Source organism: Euprymna scolopes, chromosome 26, assembly GCF_053919585.1.
Source record: "Euprymna scolopes isolate OS-2025 chromosome 26, ASM5391958v1, whole genome shotgun sequence".
Lineage (NCBI taxonomy): Eukaryota > Metazoa > Mollusca > Cephalopoda > Sepiida > Sepiolidae > Euprymna > Euprymna scolopes.
This window is the reverse complement of record NC_136507.1, coordinates 3803178-3822041: the sequence shown is the minus strand read 5'-3', so window position 1 is coordinate 3822041 and position 18864 is coordinate 3803178. Positions and strand designations below refer to the sequence as shown.

General features: G+C 36.1%; 2 protein-coding genes across 3 annotated transcripts in view; both read right to left on the bottom strand.

Moving 5' to 3' along the window:
- Positions 1–18864, bottom strand: part of LOC145247896 (uncharacterized) — a 341390-nt gene that overhangs the window by 184444 nt on the left and 138082 nt on the right. The window contains exon 1 of one of the 2 annotated variants that reach the window (XM_080109516.1): positions 56–501. The exons of the other annotated variant lie outside the window; for it this stretch is intronic. Coding sequence (XP_079965642.1) covers positions 56–116 — 61 coding nt within the window. The 5' untranslated portion in view covers positions 117–501. Of the gene's footprint in view, positions 1–55; positions 502–18864 lie in introns of those variants that run through there. 2 annotated transcript variants of the gene reach the window in all.
- LOC145247881 (uncharacterized) lies at positions 2283–3580 on the bottom strand (the record flags this gene model as incomplete). Its single annotated transcript, XM_080109492.1, has 1 exon — positions 2283–3580. A coding segment is annotated over exon 1 (1257 nt), but the record flags the coding sequence as incomplete, so codon positions are not given.

Below are 18864 nucleotides of genomic sequence, written 5' to 3'. Positions count from 1 at the left end.
TTAAAAGATCTGCGAAAACTAAAAGTTTAAAATTTTACAAAAGTCCAATACTTACAAAGAAGTAGAAGCAAGCCAATCCACAAAATCGATTGATTATAAAGTTGACTTTTCCACATGTTTTGATTGGTATACTTTCGACTTGGACTTTGTTTTGTTTTGTGAAACGCGTTTAGAACATTTTATGCTTTATCTCCGGGGGTAGGGAAAAGAAAGGGCGATGAAAATATCTTGAATGTGCGTTTTTCCCCTGAAAAGTTTCCTCTTAGTTTTGGTAAAATAGATTCCGACGTGAAACGCGCTTCCACACAACACTTGAAAGAGCGAGCAGAAAGTTATAACAAACTTTATATATTTAAATATAAAATATTCGAGTTGCCATAAATTGTTAAGGGCATTCTAACAAGTGGCGAGAGCGTGAGTGCGGGAGTCGATGAGTTAGGAATATGCCGCCACCACCACCAACACTCTCCCCGCTTCCTCCTCTTGTCGCTGCTGCTGCTTGATTTGATTTGATTACAAGTGCGTGCGCAAAGGTTTTCAATTTGAATCGACGGGGCACAGGAGAGGTTGAGCAGTTTCTGACCTCCCCGCCCCGCTCCGGATCCCTACGAATATACGGCGCGACACTATAGACGAAGTAGAGACGGCGACGTATTAGTTTTCTTGATTAGAAATTATTGAGACGAAAAATAGAGTGAAATAAACGGACAAATAAATAATTCAAATTTATTTGACAGCAAAAATTAATCTGGATTTTTTGTTATAAATCAAAATAAGAATGAAAGTATAGTTATTAGAAGGAAAAAGTAGGTACGGGTAAAAATGAACGGACAAAAATGAGGGACCTAGTTTTGAAAGCCAATTTATCAATTTTTTTTTTTTTTTTGTAGGTTTCCGAATACTTTTTGATTGTATTTGAAAGATTAAGGACTAAACTTAATTTCCCAAAGAAAAAAAAAAATATTTGTACACGCGGAAAAAAAGTTATGAAAAATGTTTTCATGGCGATCTAACCAATTCAGCTAAATTTTGAAGTTAAATAAATTCATTGTAAAAATCCTTTTAGAGATAAATATTAGTTTTCTGGGTCTATTTTGCGTTTTTGCCGTTCACAAAACCACAACAAACCATACTTTTGGAAATACGGAGGCCCAAAAGTCGAAAAGCTGCCTGAGAATGACGTCATGTAATTAAAAGGAAGGAGAGGTGCTGCTGGGTTTCTTCTCCCCCCCCCCCCAGACGGGCATCCGTACATTTCTATTGTAAATGTTTGTATAAATTTCCCCATTCTTTAATTTAATTATTTTTCTATGTTCCTGTTTTTAAATTATTCTTTTTTAAATTATTGGCCAATACTATATAAAAATTATGCAAAATCTGTAATTAAAAAAAAAAAAAGTAGAAATATTTTTGCTATTATAATTTTTTGTGTCAACATATTAAACGATGCTTAATTCAATGGTAATATCACTAGTTCGAGAAATTAATTTCTCTTCGAGTTATATCGAATTCATTAAATACGGACTTAAAGGGCTTTTTTCGTAATGTTCCTTTAAAAAATTTTTTTAATATTATTACAAATTCCGATGCTTTATTTATAAAAAAAAAAAAAGCAAAAATAATTCTCGCGGTTTTTTATTTACTACTGAAAACCATAACTTTAGTAAAGGTATTTTTTGTTTAAACAAAATAATACATTTCCACTAAGACTTAAATAAAAATAATGGGTTCATTATATTCCGCGATCATTATTTGATAAATACTGAAAATTTCAAAATTGTTTAATTTCCTGATTTTTGATGAATTTTTAAGTAAAGGGAGGGGTCAAAATGTTTATATATTTTGAGCGTCGGCATTTATTTTATTTTTCCTGTACGTAAAAAACAGAATAGAAGGAAAATTAAGTAATGTTGATGGAGAGTGTATTTTTTTTTTTCGGGCTTCTTGAATAGTTTGCAGTCAATGAATAGGGAAAGAAAAAGTGATGGAGAACAGAGGACAGATCAGGAAACAAAATATAGGTGGACAAGGTACAAGGGAAAATAGATGGGACGGCGAGAGGAGGAAAGAAGACAAAGAGAAGTGGAGGTATGAAAGAGGGAGAGGGGGAGAGGGAGAGGGAGAGAGGCAGAGAGGGAGAGGAGAGAGGAGAGAGGAGAGAGGAGAGAGAGGAAAGAGGAGAGAGAGGAAAGAGGAGAGAGAGGAAAGAGGAGAGAGAGGAAAGAGGAGAGAGAGGAAAGAGGAGAGAGGAAAGAGGAGAGAGGAGAGAGGAGAGAGGAGAGAGGAGAGAGGAAAGAGGAGAGAGGAAAGAGGAGAGAGGAAAGAGGAGAGAGGAAAGAGGAGAGAGGAGAGAGGAGAGAGGAAAGAGGGACAGGGAGAGGAAAGAGGGACAGGGAGAGGAAAGAGGGACAGGGAGAGGAAAGAGGGAGAGGAAAGAGGAGGGATGGGAAAGAGGAGGGATGGGAAAGAGGAGGGATGGGAAAGAGGAGGGATGGGAAAGAGGAGGGATGGGAAAGAGGAGGGATGGGAAAGAGGAGGGATGGGAAAGAGGAGGGATGGGAAAGAGGAGGGATGGGAAAGAGGAGGGATGGGAAAGAGGAGGGATGGGAAAGAGGAGGGATAGGAAAGAGGAGGGATAGGAAAGAGGAGGAAAAGAGGAGGGATAGGAAAGAGGAGGAAAAGAGGAGGGATAGGAAAGAGGAGGAAAAGAGGAGGGATAGGAAAGAGGAGGAAAAGAGGAGGGATAGGAAAGAGGAGGAAAAGAGGAGGGATAGGAAAGAGGAGGAAAAGAGGAGGGATAGGAAAGAGGAGGAAAAGAGGAGGGATAGGAAAGAGGAGGAAAAGAGGAGGGATAGGAAAGAGGAGGAAAAGAGGAGGGATAGGAAAGAGGAGAAAAAGAGGAGGGATAGGAAAGAGGAGGAAAAGAGGAGGGATAGGAAAGAGGAGGAAAAGCGGAGGGATAGGAAAGAGGAGGAAAAGCGGAGGGATAGGAAAGAGGAGGAAAAGCGGAGGGATAGGAAAGAGGGGGAAAAGCGGAGGGATAGGAAATAGGAGGGAAAGAGGAGGGATGGGAACGAGGAGGGATGGGAACGAGGAGGGATGGGAACGAGGAGGGATGGGAACGAGGAGGGATGGGAACGAGGAGGGATGGGAACGAGGAGGGATGGGAAAGAGGAGGGATGGGAAAGAGGAGGGATGGGAAAGAGGAGGGATGGGAAAGAGGAGGGATGGGAAAGAGGAGGGATAGGAAAGAGGAGGGATAGGAAAGAGGAGGGATAGGAAAGAGGAGGGATAGGAAAGAGGAGGGATAGGAAAGAGGAGGGATAGGAAAGAGGAGGGATAGGAAAGAGGAGGGATAGGAAAGTGGATGGAAAGAGGAGGGATAGGAAAGAGGATGGAAAGAGGAGGGATAGGAAAGAGGATGGAAAGAGGAGGGATAGGAAAGAGGATGGAAAGAGGAGGGATAGGAAAGAGGATGGAAAGAGGAAGGATAGGAAAGAGGATGGAAAGAGGAGGGATAGGAAAAAATATTTGTACATGCGGAAAAAAAGTTATGATGGGAAAGAGGAGGGATGGGAAAGAGGAGGGAAAGAAGGCGAGGAAAGAGGAGGGAAAGAAGGCGAGGAAAGAGGAGGGAAAGAAGGCGAGGAAAGAGGAGGGAAAGAAGGCGAGGAAAGAGGAGGGAAAGAAGGCGAGGAAAGAGGAGGGAAAGAAGGCGAGGAAAGAGGAGGGAAAGAAGGCGAGGAAAGAGGAGGGAAAGAAGGCGAGGAAAGAGGAGGGAAAGAAGGCGAGGAAAGAGGAGGGAAAGAAGGCGAGGAAAGAGGAGGGAAAGAAGGCGAGGAAAGAGGAGGGAAAGAAGGCGAGGAAAGAGGAGGGAATGATAGGGGGGCATGACAGAGAAAAGAGAAAACAAACAGACAAATTATTCCAAAACATCACACACAAACACACAATCGTTGCAGTCATGACTGGGTCATCAGGAAGGGGAGTGTAACGGGTCGGGGTTTTTGAGAGCAGAGGGACGATGACAGACTGGACACCTATTCCAACAACTGTCACCGCAGCTTTTGTTCTGAAAAAGGAAGCGCCCTAAGTACTTGCTACAGACGAATGCTGAAGTATTTTAGTTGACAGGTGGTGATAAGTTAGAAACTAGTATATATGATGGTAGGGGGGTTAACAGAGCCCTTAAATTATCTCGGGCCAGTCAAACACTGAAAGCAACAAAAACCTTAACCTAGCGATGGAGTATGGACAGATAATAATAAGCCTCATTTCTTTTTATTATAACTTATACACGAGGAGCCTATTTCTAGTTTACTTAGATTTCTTCATTTTTCTATTTATTCTTGTGAGATGGTTTTAATTTTTTTCTATTTATTCACTCACTTAAAAAAAAAATTGGGTTGCGGGTGGGGGCGTAGTGTGTGTAGATATATATAAAAAATATTACTAATGTCAACAAAGACAAATGTTATTTACTAGGCAATCTTCCGAACATCGGAGAGGGGAGGAGAGCTACGGAAGACACAGGAAGAGAAATGATTTCAATAGATTAATTTGAACATTTAGAAAACCTGGGTTTGTATTACTGTACACACAGATTCGAAAAAGTTGTCCCAAAAACAAATAAATGTTATAAAAGGCAAGATATGTTACTTTTCTACCTAACTGGATATGTTTTTAGTGTTTTTATTTAATGTAACATGTTTATTCAGCTCGAAAAACAGTGTTTACTGTTTACCGATGTATTGGAAAATTAAAAATAGCTCCCGACTCTCTCTTTGACACGGTAAGTTTGAGAAAAGGTGTTTAACATTTTAAAAAGTAGACAAAATACTGTTAGAAACTCGCTCAATATATGTTTACTGTGACATAGGCTGACATATATATTTTCGGTGGGTTTCTAACAGTATTTTGTCTAGTTTTTTTATTTTTAACTCCTTTTCTCGAACTTACCGTGTCAAAGAGAGTCGGGCGCCATTTTTAACTTTCCAATACATCGGTAAACACTGTTTTTCGAGCTGAATAAACATGCGTCTTATGGTCGATACATTGACAACCTTTACAAAAAGATCACACGTTGAAAGTCGGGATTTGAAAATTATGGCTTCAGTACTGCACAGCACAAGTGTTGCGAGTGCGATTTGTTTCTCACAAGGCCAGAAGGGATTTCCCGCTCCCTCGAGGGGGTGCTCTGGTTGGGTACAAAAATAGCCGCTAATGGACTCGTCAGGTCGGCATTCCTTGGTAGGGGCGGCTCAAACGATCTGCAATAACTAGCTTCTGAAAAAGAGGAATTAACAACTGAAAGTGCTCACCTCTTAGAAATGAGTCAAAGCATATTTCACGCCGACAATGTCGTTTAGATTTTACTGTCGTTTAGATCAGTATCCAGGTTGTGAGAATAATCACTAAACGATTGCATTGCTATAAAAATGCTGACATGGATGTGCCGTTCGGATGGTAGGGTGGGATATCATGGCTCAGTGATCTAGCAGGGGGAAGAAATGGCATCAAAAAAACAAAGTTTGTCTATTAGTTAGGGTTAGATAAGCAGGGTTTTTTTGGTTTGTTTTTTTAAGATCTATTTAGGCCGTTTTGTTTTTCTAAATTTTCTGTTCCTAACAAAAAAAGATGAAAGAAAATGAATACCCTTTTTTGAAAGACAACCGATTGACTGCTTTTGTAATAGAGCGGGGGGGGGGGGGCATTTTCATCTGGTCTTACAGTTTGCCTGGACGACACAGTCAATAAAAAGTTAAGGATTATGACCTTAATCAAGACTGGAGCTCAATAAATGTTTTCCTGCATTCAACGGTGTAGGCGCACAAATAGGGGACTGGAGAAAGAAAAAGAAAAACATTAGAAGTTAAATGTTTGAAGATAGAATGCTTTCAAGTGAAACCTAGCCATGACTGAGCGAGTGTTTCTGCCTCTGATCTTTTTGATATTTAATGCAAAATATTTTCACTGAAATTTGATGAAATCTAATTTTGAATCAAGTAAGGTGAGACAAGAATATTTATTACCAAATGTTTAGCGCAAAAATGAAGGGGGGAAAAAAAATGAAGATTCACTGATAAGAAATAGCAGAGATTACCATTTCAGGTAAAAGATGGGGAAAAAAAAAAAAAAAATATATATATATATATATATATATATATATATATATATATATATATATATATATATATATATTACTCGAGAACTACCCACCCCAATACAAGTAAAATAAATTTCCCAAACAGTTTTGCACCAATTTCATGTTTACTTACAAAGTTTAAAAGCAAGATATGATACTAAACGTTATGCTTAAAATCATTATTTCAATTCAAATTCTATTAATTTTATTATTTAATTTTAGTTCTAGAAAATAACTAAAACTTAAGGGATTTCAAGATAGAATTTTGCTGGATTGTTGTCTAATATAGAATAGTTGAATTTTTAAATGGGATATTATGTTCACAGAATTATGTCCCTAAAAACAATTACAAATACTCAAAACAAACTGAAATTGAGAATTTTTAATCAAGGTCCTATTGTTTAAATTTCACAAAGGGCTTCCAGACCCTCTTACCTCCTTTACATGAAAATACATTAAACTAAATATAGGCCATATTACTACCCCTTATGCCTTATGTGTTCCAAAATCAATGATTAGTTAATTAGTTTTAAAACGAATCTTATAAAATATGGACTACAATTAAATATAAAAATCAAACACACACACACATATATATATATATATAATAAAATATTATACAAGTTAAAAAAAGCATTTCATCCAAGGCATGAAAATTGTTAAACAAAATGTTTTTACTATAGGCTTTAAAAATAAAGGTACAAGATTCAAGTTGAAATTTATTTATCTTCAAAGTGCACTTTTATAAATTTTACAAAGTAAGGTATAAAAATTTGATTTAAATGAAATCAAAAAATTACCTTGGATTTATTTTATGTAATGTACATTCTGTTGCACTTAAAAAAAAATCATTGAAAATTTTATATCTATCTCATTAATTACTAGATGAAAGATGTTTTTAAATTGCAACAAAATGTACATTACATAAAATCCAAGGTAACTTTTTGATTCAATTTAAATTAAATTTTTATACCTTACTTTGTAAAATTTATAAAAGTGCACTTTGAAGATAAATAAATTTTAAATTGAATCTTGTACCTTTATTTTTAAAGCCTATAGTAAAAACATTTTGTTTAACAATTTTCATGCCTTGGGTGAAATGCTTTTCTAACTTGTATCTTATCTTTTTAAGATATTTTAAAACTCTCCTCTCTATTTCAGTTTGTATTTCTCACACCACAACTCATTTTTGCAACCCCCTCTTTGTATTATTACAGGTCTGAATATTCTGTTTCAGTTTGTATTCCTCCCCACACCACAATTCATTTTTTGCAACCCCCTCTTTGTAATACATGTCTCAATAATGACAAAATCTAAATTTTTTTAACAAAAACTTTAAAATAACTTTAGATTAATTTTTTAAAAACTTCTTTCAGAATAGAAAATCTTTAAAATTTAATAAGGAACATATTTCATATCGGTTTCATTAACAAATATTCAGTACATAACAAGAAAAATAAAGATGAAAATTTCAAAACGACTGTATAAGTGGTTATGGTCAATAGTAGTCCTTGCCAGCGAAAGTCTTATTGTTATTCTATTATTATTATTATTATCATTATTATTATTGAAAACATTTTGTGTCCTGCTCTTTCGCACGAGGACTAATATTAATTTATCTCTATATACAATAAAATAGAAACAATTATGTCATAGCTTCACAAGCGCAGACGTCAATATAAATTCAATCTGGTCAGATGACTAACCATTCTCTGTTGTTTGGCACATTATTCACTTTTACCTTAAACAATCTTATATTAATTCCTTTTAAATGATGGTAGCTTTTCAGTCGCTAATTGTTTTCTTCTCTTCCTTCTTCAAGCGTAACAGGAAATTCCTCTACATTAGAAACACCTAACAAGAACACCGTCCGTGTTTATTTTTTATTCCTATACATTTCACTTTCCTTTCCTCAACACTGAATAAGGATTCCTCCCTGAAGTAGTTCCATACTGGCTGCCACTAGACACATCCTTAGAATTAGCAGCTAACAGAATAGGCAATTCCGAACGCTTTCAACAATAACACCCTTCGATTAGTGTGCACCTAACAGTGCTGCATTTCTCCAGAAACATTTTATGCTCTATATTCTAACTGTTAGCAATCCTGAAATACAGTAAAATTTCTTTTTAGACCATAGTAGAAATACACAGCCTCGCTGTTTCTTCAGACTCCACTTAGCTAAACAACTACCCACTGCATTCCGTATCGTAAATTCTGATTTTTGCTTCTTTCATCTGGTTCCACGCACACACATTTCTTTATTAGAAGAAGTAAACACATTTTTTCCTGTGACAGATTTACTAAACACATCTTTACACAATATTGACATGCACTTTTCATTAATATGGAAACACCAAACGGCAAAAACTGACCTTTTTTTCACTTTCACTTTGCATTACTACCTCCAACGCTAACCTATGTTTTTCTATCAGTTTTGTGCATCCACACATACAAGCTAACTGAACTGCTTTTATTAAACGTTTTTCTGTTGCTCATTATTACTACTACCATTTTTTTTTCTTATAGCAGTTATACTTAGTTCTCTTATTCTTACCAGAATATTGGACACTGTTGCACAAACCAGGTGACTAGTTTATGTAACACATTTTTTACAATTAATAACAAAATAAACCTTTTCAAATGCGACGATACCATTCCCATAAAATAAACAAAAACATTTGAGTAACTGTGTTCACTCAAATGTTTTCGTTTAGTTGGATTTTTTGTCGACGTTTTTCATATTGGCATCATCTTCCATAACATTTACTCAAAGCTGCATTTTATTTCTGCTTTTTTTTTTTTTTTTTTTTTTTTTTAAAGAACGTTATACCTTCGTTACATTTCATACGATTGCTGCAACAACAAATTTTTTGTCTGGCTTACAATTATTCACATTTTTGGCTTCTTAGAATTACTTCGTTTTGACATTACTTATAAGCAGATATGCAGTTCCTAATTTAGACACCATTTCATAACAAACAAAACAAAATTACCTCAGTCTAGAAGGATTTCACCTTCAACAATGCTTTCGGGATTTCTTTGTATGGGGGGGGTGCTTCTCTCGACTTATAGCAAGCTTCAAAACACAAAATACCTAGGTCTAAAAGGATTTCCGCTTTCAAAATACACCAATGGTTACACGATTAGTTAACACAAGTTTAAATATTTCTTTATTTTTGCCATGGCTTTGATTTTTTTTAACTTATTAACAAGTTAATCACAATAACATAACTCAATCTGGAAGGATTTTTCCTTCACTGACTGCTTAACGTGCTTTTAGACGTTTATTAGATTTAGGGTGGGCTTCAGTTCTTAACTCAGAGACCACTTCATGAACACAAAACAAATAGTATCTCACTCTATAAGGATTTCTCCGTCAGTGAAAGACATCAAAACCAATCGTTTGGAGGCCGTTATTACGACCCCCCCCCCCCTTTTTTTTAAGGAAACAGTCTTTATTCATTACTTTCCTTTATTGGGGAGGAGGTCATGCAAAATGCAAACATTATGCAAAAAGTTAACATGCCTTTTTGAAATTTCCTTTGTTTCACAATTGCTTAAAATATTTCTTGTTTATTCACTTTCAATACTTTCAATTATGGGGACAAACCAAAGAGTATGACTGAGGAAGTATTGCTATGTAGCTTGTAGTAAAGCTATTAATTACAAAAGTAGTGGGTTTTATATATGGGATCATTTGGACAAAAAATGTCCAAGTTTACCTAAAGAATAAAGTAAAAAACAAGTGAAAAATACAAAATTTTTTTTTTTTTAAATAAATATATGCAAGAGAATGTCAATTCTTTTGTTGCTTAAGAAGAAAGGATTAAATGAGTGGAACGGTTTCGGATCAAAGAGTTTGAATAATTGTGAAGAAAACAAGTAGATAAGGAAGAGGGTTAGGTATGAAGAGGAGAAATGTTTAGGTTAAGTATATGGAAGGGTGTGTAAAAAGAGGGGTATACGGATAAGGAGGGAGAGGGGAGGTATACGGATAAGGAGGGAGAGGGGAGGTATACGGATAAGGAGGGAGAGGGGAGGTATACGGATAAGGAGGGAGAGGGGAGGTATACGGATAAGGAGGGAGAGGGGAGGTATACGGATAAGGAGGGAGAGGGGAGGTATACGGATAAGGAGGGAGAGGGGAGGTATACGGATAAGGAGGGAGAGGGGAGGTATACGGATAAGGAGGGAGAGGGGAGGTATACGGATAAGGAGGGAGAGGGGAGGTATACGGATAAGGAGGGAGAGGGGAGGTATACGGATAAGGAGGGAGAGGGGAGGTATACGGATAAGGAGGGAGAGGGGAGGTATACGGATAAGGAGGGAGAGGGGAGGTATACGGATAAGGAGGGAGAGAGGAAGTATACGGATAAGGAGGGGGGGGAGGTATACAAATAAGGAGGGGGGGGAAGGTATACAAATAAGGAGGGGGGGGAAGGTATACAAATAAGGAGGGGGGGGAAGGTATACAAATAAGGAGGGGGAGGGAAGGTATACAAATAAGGAGGGGGAGGGAAGGTATACAAATAAGGAGGGAAGGTATACAAATAAGGAGGGGAGGGAAGGTATACAAATAAGGAGGGGGAGGGAAGGTATATGGTTAAAAAATAAGGACGTTTTCATTATGGTTTTCATTTCAATAAAGAAAAAAAATATTTTAATGAATTTTTTGCATGACATGTTAGGAATAAGTGGATTTGTAGAAATGCATAAAATAAAAAAAAATGTCAGAAAAAATTGTGGATTTAAGAATAAAAGCAAATAAGAACACCTTCCCTTATGTTTGGGCAAAAGTAATAGATGTGAACTGGAGAAAAAAAAAAGTGCTCAGCCGAAGTAGCTCCAGTTCTCTCCAAACTTAAATGCCTTAATGAATCTTGCTTTCCGGCCTGTCGGAAAACTGCTTCTGTGGTACCAGTATTCAAGAATTCTGGCGAAAGAACTGACCCATCAAATTATCGCCCCATTAGCCCCCTCCCACTTTTCAACAAAATATTTGAGACCATAATTAACCAAGCTCTAGTCCATCACCTTACAGATGCTAAACTTCTGACTCACAAACAATATGGATTTAGACAAGCCCGTTCAACAGCAGACATCCTCACTGTAATCTCTGAACATATATACCATTCACTGGACAAAGCGGGGGAGGGCAAAACGGTAGCTCTAGATATATCTAAGGCTTTTGACAGGGCTTGGCATGAGGTTCTCCTCAGGAAAATTAGATCATACGGTAGAATACTTAACATAATCAAATCCTTCTTAGAGAAGAGAAAAATCCAGGTTGTCCTCAATGGTCGTACATCTAAACAATATGATATAAATGCGGGAGTGCCTCAGGGGTCTATCCTTGGACCTCTATTGTTCCTAATATTTATTAATGACCTCCCCGACAAGACTGCCTCTGAGATGGGTATATATGCTGATGACACTACACTATAACAAGCATGACAGGAAAACAGATGAACACATAACTAAAGAAATGGCAGAAACATTAGAGGATGGCCTCCAATCTGTAGTGGAATGGGGACAAAAATGGATGGTCACATTCAATGCTGCCAAGACTAAACTCATTACCTTCCATAATTACAAGAAACCTCTGCCACCAATAGCAATGGCCAGTGACTCTTTATCTGAGAGTACATCTGTCAAACTGCTTGGCATAATGTTCACAGGAAACACGAGTTGGAACAATTACATTGAAAGCATTGGCAGGGCCGCTGCGAAGAAGGTAGGCTCTCTCTACCATGCTAGAAAACTACTAACACCCGAAAGTATCCTGTACCTCTATAAGGCCACCATTCGCCCATGTATGGAGTATTGCTGTCACATCTGGGCTGGTGCATCTGCTACTAGTCTCTCGCTCCTATACAAGGTTCAAAAGAGAGTCGCCAATCTGATAGACCTTGAACTGGCATCTAAGCTTCAGCCTCTGTCCCATCGACGAAATGTTGCATCCCTCTACCTGTTCTACAAGTATTTTAATAGTGAATGCTCTGGCAAACTGCAGACACTTGTGCCCCCACGACGTAGACACCCTCGACAAACCCGACAGGCAGCTAAATCCCACCCCCACATAGTAGAGATCCCTAGATGTAAAAAATCTTTTTACTCCAGTACTTTCTTCCCCAGAACTGCTAGACTCTGGAATTCCATTCCAGGTCCCTGCTTCCCCAACCGTACTGACATGCAGAAGTTCAAGTGTAATGTGAACCGACATCTTGTTACCCAAATCCCAACATAGTATCCTAGTAGTTATTGCCCCTGATAGTAGCCCCCTACACCAAAGTGGCAATGTGCCTTGCTTGGGGTGAAAATGTAATAAAAAAAATTTTAAAAAAGGGGACAATAAAGAGATTTCCTATTAAAATAAAAGTGGGCACACATTTCTCATGAAATTAAAATGACTACCAACATTTTACATGAAATATTTTCGATCTGACTGAGCAACCGAGGTGAAAATGTAATTAAAAAAAAAAAAAAAAAAACTGCTTGTGTCATAATTTACCATGGATTAAAATTCTGAAAAATTTCAGGCATCATTTTAAAGGTGGCTGAAATCTGCAAAAATCGTTGGGAAATTTTGAGAAGTACATTGATTTTGTTTTTTGGCATCTTAATCCTTTTTGGAGTTATGTAATGCTAAAACAATAATATGGAGAAGGAAAGACTTAGCTGAAAGAGATAAGTTTTCTGGTAATTTACTTGAGTCGATAATGGAATTTAAAAATAACTGACTAGAAAGATTAAACCGATTTAAATGATGAAACGTCCTTTTCATACAAAGTATATGAATGATCAATTGGGTCATTTAATCTTTTAACATGTCAGAAATGATGTTAAAAGATAACATTTTTGGTTCATGGCAGCAGCAGCAGCAGCGGCGGCTCCCACTTGTATCCAAGTATTGAGTATTGTCATGAGTCCCAATCTCCACAGTTGATATGTCTATTTGACATGAGACCCCCCCCCCCCGTTGGTAGTAGAATAGCTACAGACACTGTCGCAGAACTCTTCTTCTTTGTTACCTTGCCTCTTCATCCTCCTCTTTTCCTTGAAGTCCACGGTGCCAACACATTTTGTTCTCCTCCACATCATTCATTCCCTGATAGTTTCTGCCCACGAGGACGAGTTGATGTCGGTAAGTGTCAGGGTACGCTTTAGTTCGTACGCATAGCACATTTTATGTGCTCTTCATGATCTGATCCTGATGGTCAGTTCATTATATAAGATTTTCATGGGGAGTCTGGAGGAGCCATCCTATGGACGTGTTCTGCCCAGCAGACACAGTGGTGAATGATGGTGGCTTCGACGCTGGTGACTTAGGCTCTGTCTAGAACTTTTATGTTGGTGGTGTAACTCTTGCAAGAAATGTTAAGGATTTGCCTTAGTTTCAGTTGCTGAAAGCATTCTAGCATTCTTACCTTTTTTAGGGTGCATGTTTCCCAGGCATATAAATGAGTGGAGAGGACTACTATCCTTAAGATCATAATTTTGGTGGCCATCATCAGTGTATCATTTTTAAATATGCAGCAACTGAGTCAGCCAAAGACAGAGTGTATTGCCCTGATTCTATTCTCCATATATTTTCTGCATGTGGGTATTGATGTTAGAATGTTCTTTAGATATGTGAACTGATATTCTTTCTGACTATATATTAGAATTTTCCGAATGTGAAATGATAATTTCTACAGCCAAACAACATCACAGCTGATTTGGGTTTTGAATCCCATGTTCAGATGTGTTCAACTTGTGAGCCTAAATGAGGGCGAAACTCTAGTCTTGGACTTCTAGTTTGTTGGCTTTCATGGCTTGTGTAGCTGTGGCAACGTTTGTCTGGATATATATATTAAATGATCTTTCTAAATATAATCCTTTTTCACTTTGCAAAGTTTGACTGAGACCTCATTTTGTTGTATTGGATTCTGTATTGGGAAAGAATGGCAGAATAATTTCAAAATTTATTCGTCCAGCATTTTTATGATTTGACAAGGTGAGGTCGCTAGGCACTAACCTATGAATAGCGACCATATTAGTATTATGTAAACATAAATATCGTCGACACATGACTTTGGTAGATTACCTTCCTTTGTATGCATTCAATCTATGTGTGACTTGAATGTGTGTGTGTGAAGCTCAACACAAAGTGACACATCTAAGGAAATATGAACAATAAGCGAACATGACTGGAGAAACAAAGAGAGGCGAGAAAAATGAGTACATGAATATTTAATCAATTTTTATTGATAAGAATTTTATGAAGAGGAAAAAAATAGCTTGCATTTTTTATTTTTGCCAAACAATGGCTATGTAAAGCAGTCATTTTTGGTCAGAAAAGGGAATAGGAAAAAATGGAAAAAAAGGCAAATTGTCGCCTTCTATTAAAAAGATATCCTTAAGAATACGAGAAGGGTGAGTCGGTATAATCATAAGAAAAACTATAAGAATTTAATGGAAACTGCTTTTATTATTTTTATTATTATTTAATTAATTCCTATTTCGGAGTGGGGTAGGGGGTTCATGTACAATCTCATTAAAATTGTGATTAAACAAAGGAAGTAATAGAATAAGAAAAACGAGAAAAAAGAAAACAAGTATTTTATACCCACACAATGCAAAGGAAATGTCAATTAACTGGAGGTTTCTATTCCATTTATTCCAATCTGTTTTCTTCATTGCCAATAATCATAAGTTAATCAAATAAAAATTGAAACAAAGGATTTTTTGTACCAAACTTTTGAGATGGAGTAGAAGCTTTTTATGTGAAATCAGCAAGGACGCCCAATATTGTCCAGGATTTAACAAGGAAAACTTTTTCACTGTGATAATATAACATCAGATTTCAATTGTTTTTTTCTTTTTTAATTGATGCCTGCCCCCCCCACCTCATTTTTTCCCCTTAATACAGTTGGAAGAAATTGAAATTTTGGAAAATTCTGGACATATGGTTCCAATTTAATCAAATTATCAAATATAATTGAAGTTTTATAGAGGATCTGCTCCCTTAGCACCCTTAGAAGTAACAGATTCAACACATTGAAAGGTGTTTATAGATTCAAGACTACTTCCATTGTCTTCCTCAGAAAGTTTTATATATAAATGCACTTTGTTTTTCTGAAAATTGTTTAACCAACTACATGTATAATGTTAAATATATAAAAATTTATATATATTACATAGAAAAATGTAAACATGAAAAGTAATATGGTTAAGATTAAGCTTAGAAAAATAAAAATACTAGTCGTTAAAACTGGAAAAGAAAAAGACAAGATATTCTAGTGAAAAATATAATAAATTTATAACTTAATTTATTGCAGCATTAAGAATTTTTAAAAATTCAATTTAACATCTATAATATAAATCTTAAGCGTCGGTGTGTGTGTGTGTGTGTGTGTGTGTGTGTGTGTGTGTGAATGCATGTATTGATGTATGCTGATAAGACTGAAGTCATCATCGCGCACATGGATGCTCAGTGATTGGGGGAATAGCACTTGTCTGACAAGACGTCGCAATCATCATGTATGTATGTTTGTATATCTCACTAAAACTTATTAGCCACATCGGACCAGGTTGAGACCAATACCATTTGAAAGACCGATCTCTCAACCGCATATGTGAGAATTAGAAAAAACAGTCAATTATTTTTTATAGAAATAAAGTTTTAAACGAAGGGAGGGTCAGTAAAATTGTCTTTTCTAAAAGACTTCTAAATGACTGCGTATGCATCAAGCATTCGCGACCGTGTTTGTATTGTCTGCCAAAAACCTCCAATACACGCAACAAACACTGACAAAATCGGTATCGTTATAGACATCAATCTCTGAAGAACAAATATCCAAATATTGGCCAAAAACATTAATTCTTTCATTCTCAATCATTTTTTCCAAGAAAGGGGATCAATTTTTGCATCAACATTTTTGCAAAATCATCCATGCTTCATGATCTCGACGTACATGACACAAGTTGCGTGGGCGAGACAGCTAACATGTTTGCTTTTTTTAACCTCCTTTTCCACTATCACGTTAAAGGTTCGAGCCTGGCTACTGCGGTTATTTTTTTTTTTTTTTGTACTCACACAGGTATTTATTTTTTTTTATAGAGACTTTGGTTGCTTAATACCCTTACTATACGTCCTCTCCACACCTGAGCAACCATGCTATTTTTTTTTTTTTTTTTTTTTGCTTACAAAAATTTGCTTTTGGTTTCGCTTCTGGCTGATGGCACCCAAACGACCCCACCCTCTGCCCACGTGTCACAATTTTTTTTTTTTTTTTTTTTTGATTAAAAGCAGGTTTTACAATCTGCACCCTACCCGCACTAGCCAATTTTTTTTAACAACCGGGCAACGCCAGATGCACCCCGCTAGTTACATAAATTCTTAATGCTGCAATGTTTCAAGTTATAAATTTATTATATTTTTTACTAGAATATCTTGTCTTTCTTTTCCGGTTTTAACAACTAGTCCTTTTACTTTTCTAAGCTTAATCTTAACCATATTACTTTTCATGCTCGCATTTTTCTATGTAATCCATGATTTTTCCAGGCTTTGCTTTGAAATATTTTCTTTTTTGTGTTCAATATCACACACATTGTTAACAATTCATAAAAAAATTACCACCTTCTTAAATTGACTTTATAAAAAAATCAAAGATGTAATTAAAGTAGATAAAAAGGACCCCCCTCCCCAAAAAAAAGAGAAACAGAATTAATGGACGATGTCGTAAGCGAAAGATTATCAGCCCTAGCACATCACTTTTGTTAACTCTCTCTGCATAACCCAAATAAGATGGCATGTGAGCAACATTCCCGCTATGATTTATGAAGGTGTCAGCAACAAATAGTTGCTATGGTAACAAATCAGAAGAAATTCTCTAAAACGTCAATGTTGAAAAAGTTACTATGCTAACCAACAGCCAGTCAGAAGAACCTGTCTCATGTTCCTTACTAATTCTGAGGACTTTTGAACACCAGTAATTTTATAACTTTTGTTTTAATGAAGGAAAATTGAAAATTTTTATTTCAAAATATAGCAGAGAAGGTGAACTGTAAAAATTGTTTGAAATTTGGTCACAAAATAAATGAACGGTGAAGCTTTAAAGCAGTTCTAAATGAATAAAACTAACACTTAACCATATTTTCAAACGATACACACTTTGAATGATATGGAAAGAGGGAGATTTAGGAGAGTGAAATTTTTTACTTCGAAAAAAGTGATGAACCAGAAATTGGAAAATGTATTGTTAAAGAACAAATGAAGGATGAGTGTTTTTTGTTGTCTTTTTAGTCAGAATTAATAATGCTATTAATTTATCATCTATGTAAAAAGTGAGAAAGCCGCACACATCTGTGGCTTTTAATTTATCATCTATGTAAAAGTGAGAAAGCCACACACATCTGTGGCTTTTAATTTATCATCTATGTAAAAAGTGAGAAAGCCACACACATCTGTGGCTTTTAATTTATCATCTATGTAAAAAGTGAGAAAGTCACACACATCTGTGGCTTTTAATTTATCATCTATGTAAAAAGTGAGAAAGCCACACACATCTGTGGCTTTTAATTTATCATCTATGTAAAAGTGAGAAAGCCACACACATCTGTGGCTTTTAATTTATCATCTTTGTAAAAAGTGAGAAAGTCACACACATCTGTGGCTTTTAATTTATCATCTATGTAAAAAGTGAGAAAGCCACACACATCTGTGGCTTTTAATTTATCATCTATGTAAAAAGTGAGAAAGTCACACACATCTGTGGCTTTTAATTTATCATCTATGTAAAAAGTGAGAAAGCCACACACATCTGTGGCTTTTAATTTATCATCTATGTAAAAGTGAGAAAGCCACACACATCTGTGGCTTTTAATTTATCATCTTTGTAAAAAGTGAGAAAGTCACACACATCTGTGGCTTTTAATTTATCATCTATGTAAAAAGTGAGAAAGCCACACACATCTGTGGCTTTTAATTTATCATCTATGTAAAAAGTGAGAAAGTCACACACATCTGTGGCTTTTAATTTATCATCTATGTAAAAGTGAGAAAGCCACACACATCTGTGGCTTTTAATTTATCATCTATGTAAAAAGTGAGAAAGTCACACATCTGTGGCTTTTAATTTATCATCTATGTAAAAAGTGAGAAAGTCACACACATCTGTGGCTTTTAATTTATCATCTATGTAAAAAATGAGAAAGTCACACATCTGTGGCTTTTAATTTATCATCTATGTAAAAAGTGAGAAAGCCGAACACATCTGTGGCTTTTAATTCATCATCTATGTAAAAGTGAGAAAGCCACACACATCTGTGGCTTTTAATTTATCATCTATGTAAAAAGTGAGAAAGCCACACACATCTGTGGCTTTTAATTTATCATCTATGTAAAAAGTGAGAAAGCCACACACATCTGTGGCTTTTAATTTATCATCTATGTAAAAAGTGAGAAAGCCACACACATCTGTGGCTTTTAATTCATCATCTATGTAAAAAGTGAGAAAGCCACACACATCTGTGGCTTTTAATTTATCATGTAAAAAGTGAGAAAGTCACACATCTGTGGCTTTTAATTTATCATCTATGTAAAAAGTGAGAAAGTCACACACATCTGTGGCTTTTAATTTATCATCTATGTAAAAAGTGAGAAAGTCACACACATCTGTGGCTTTTAATTTATCATCTATGTAAAAAGTGAGAAAGTCACACATCTGTGGCTT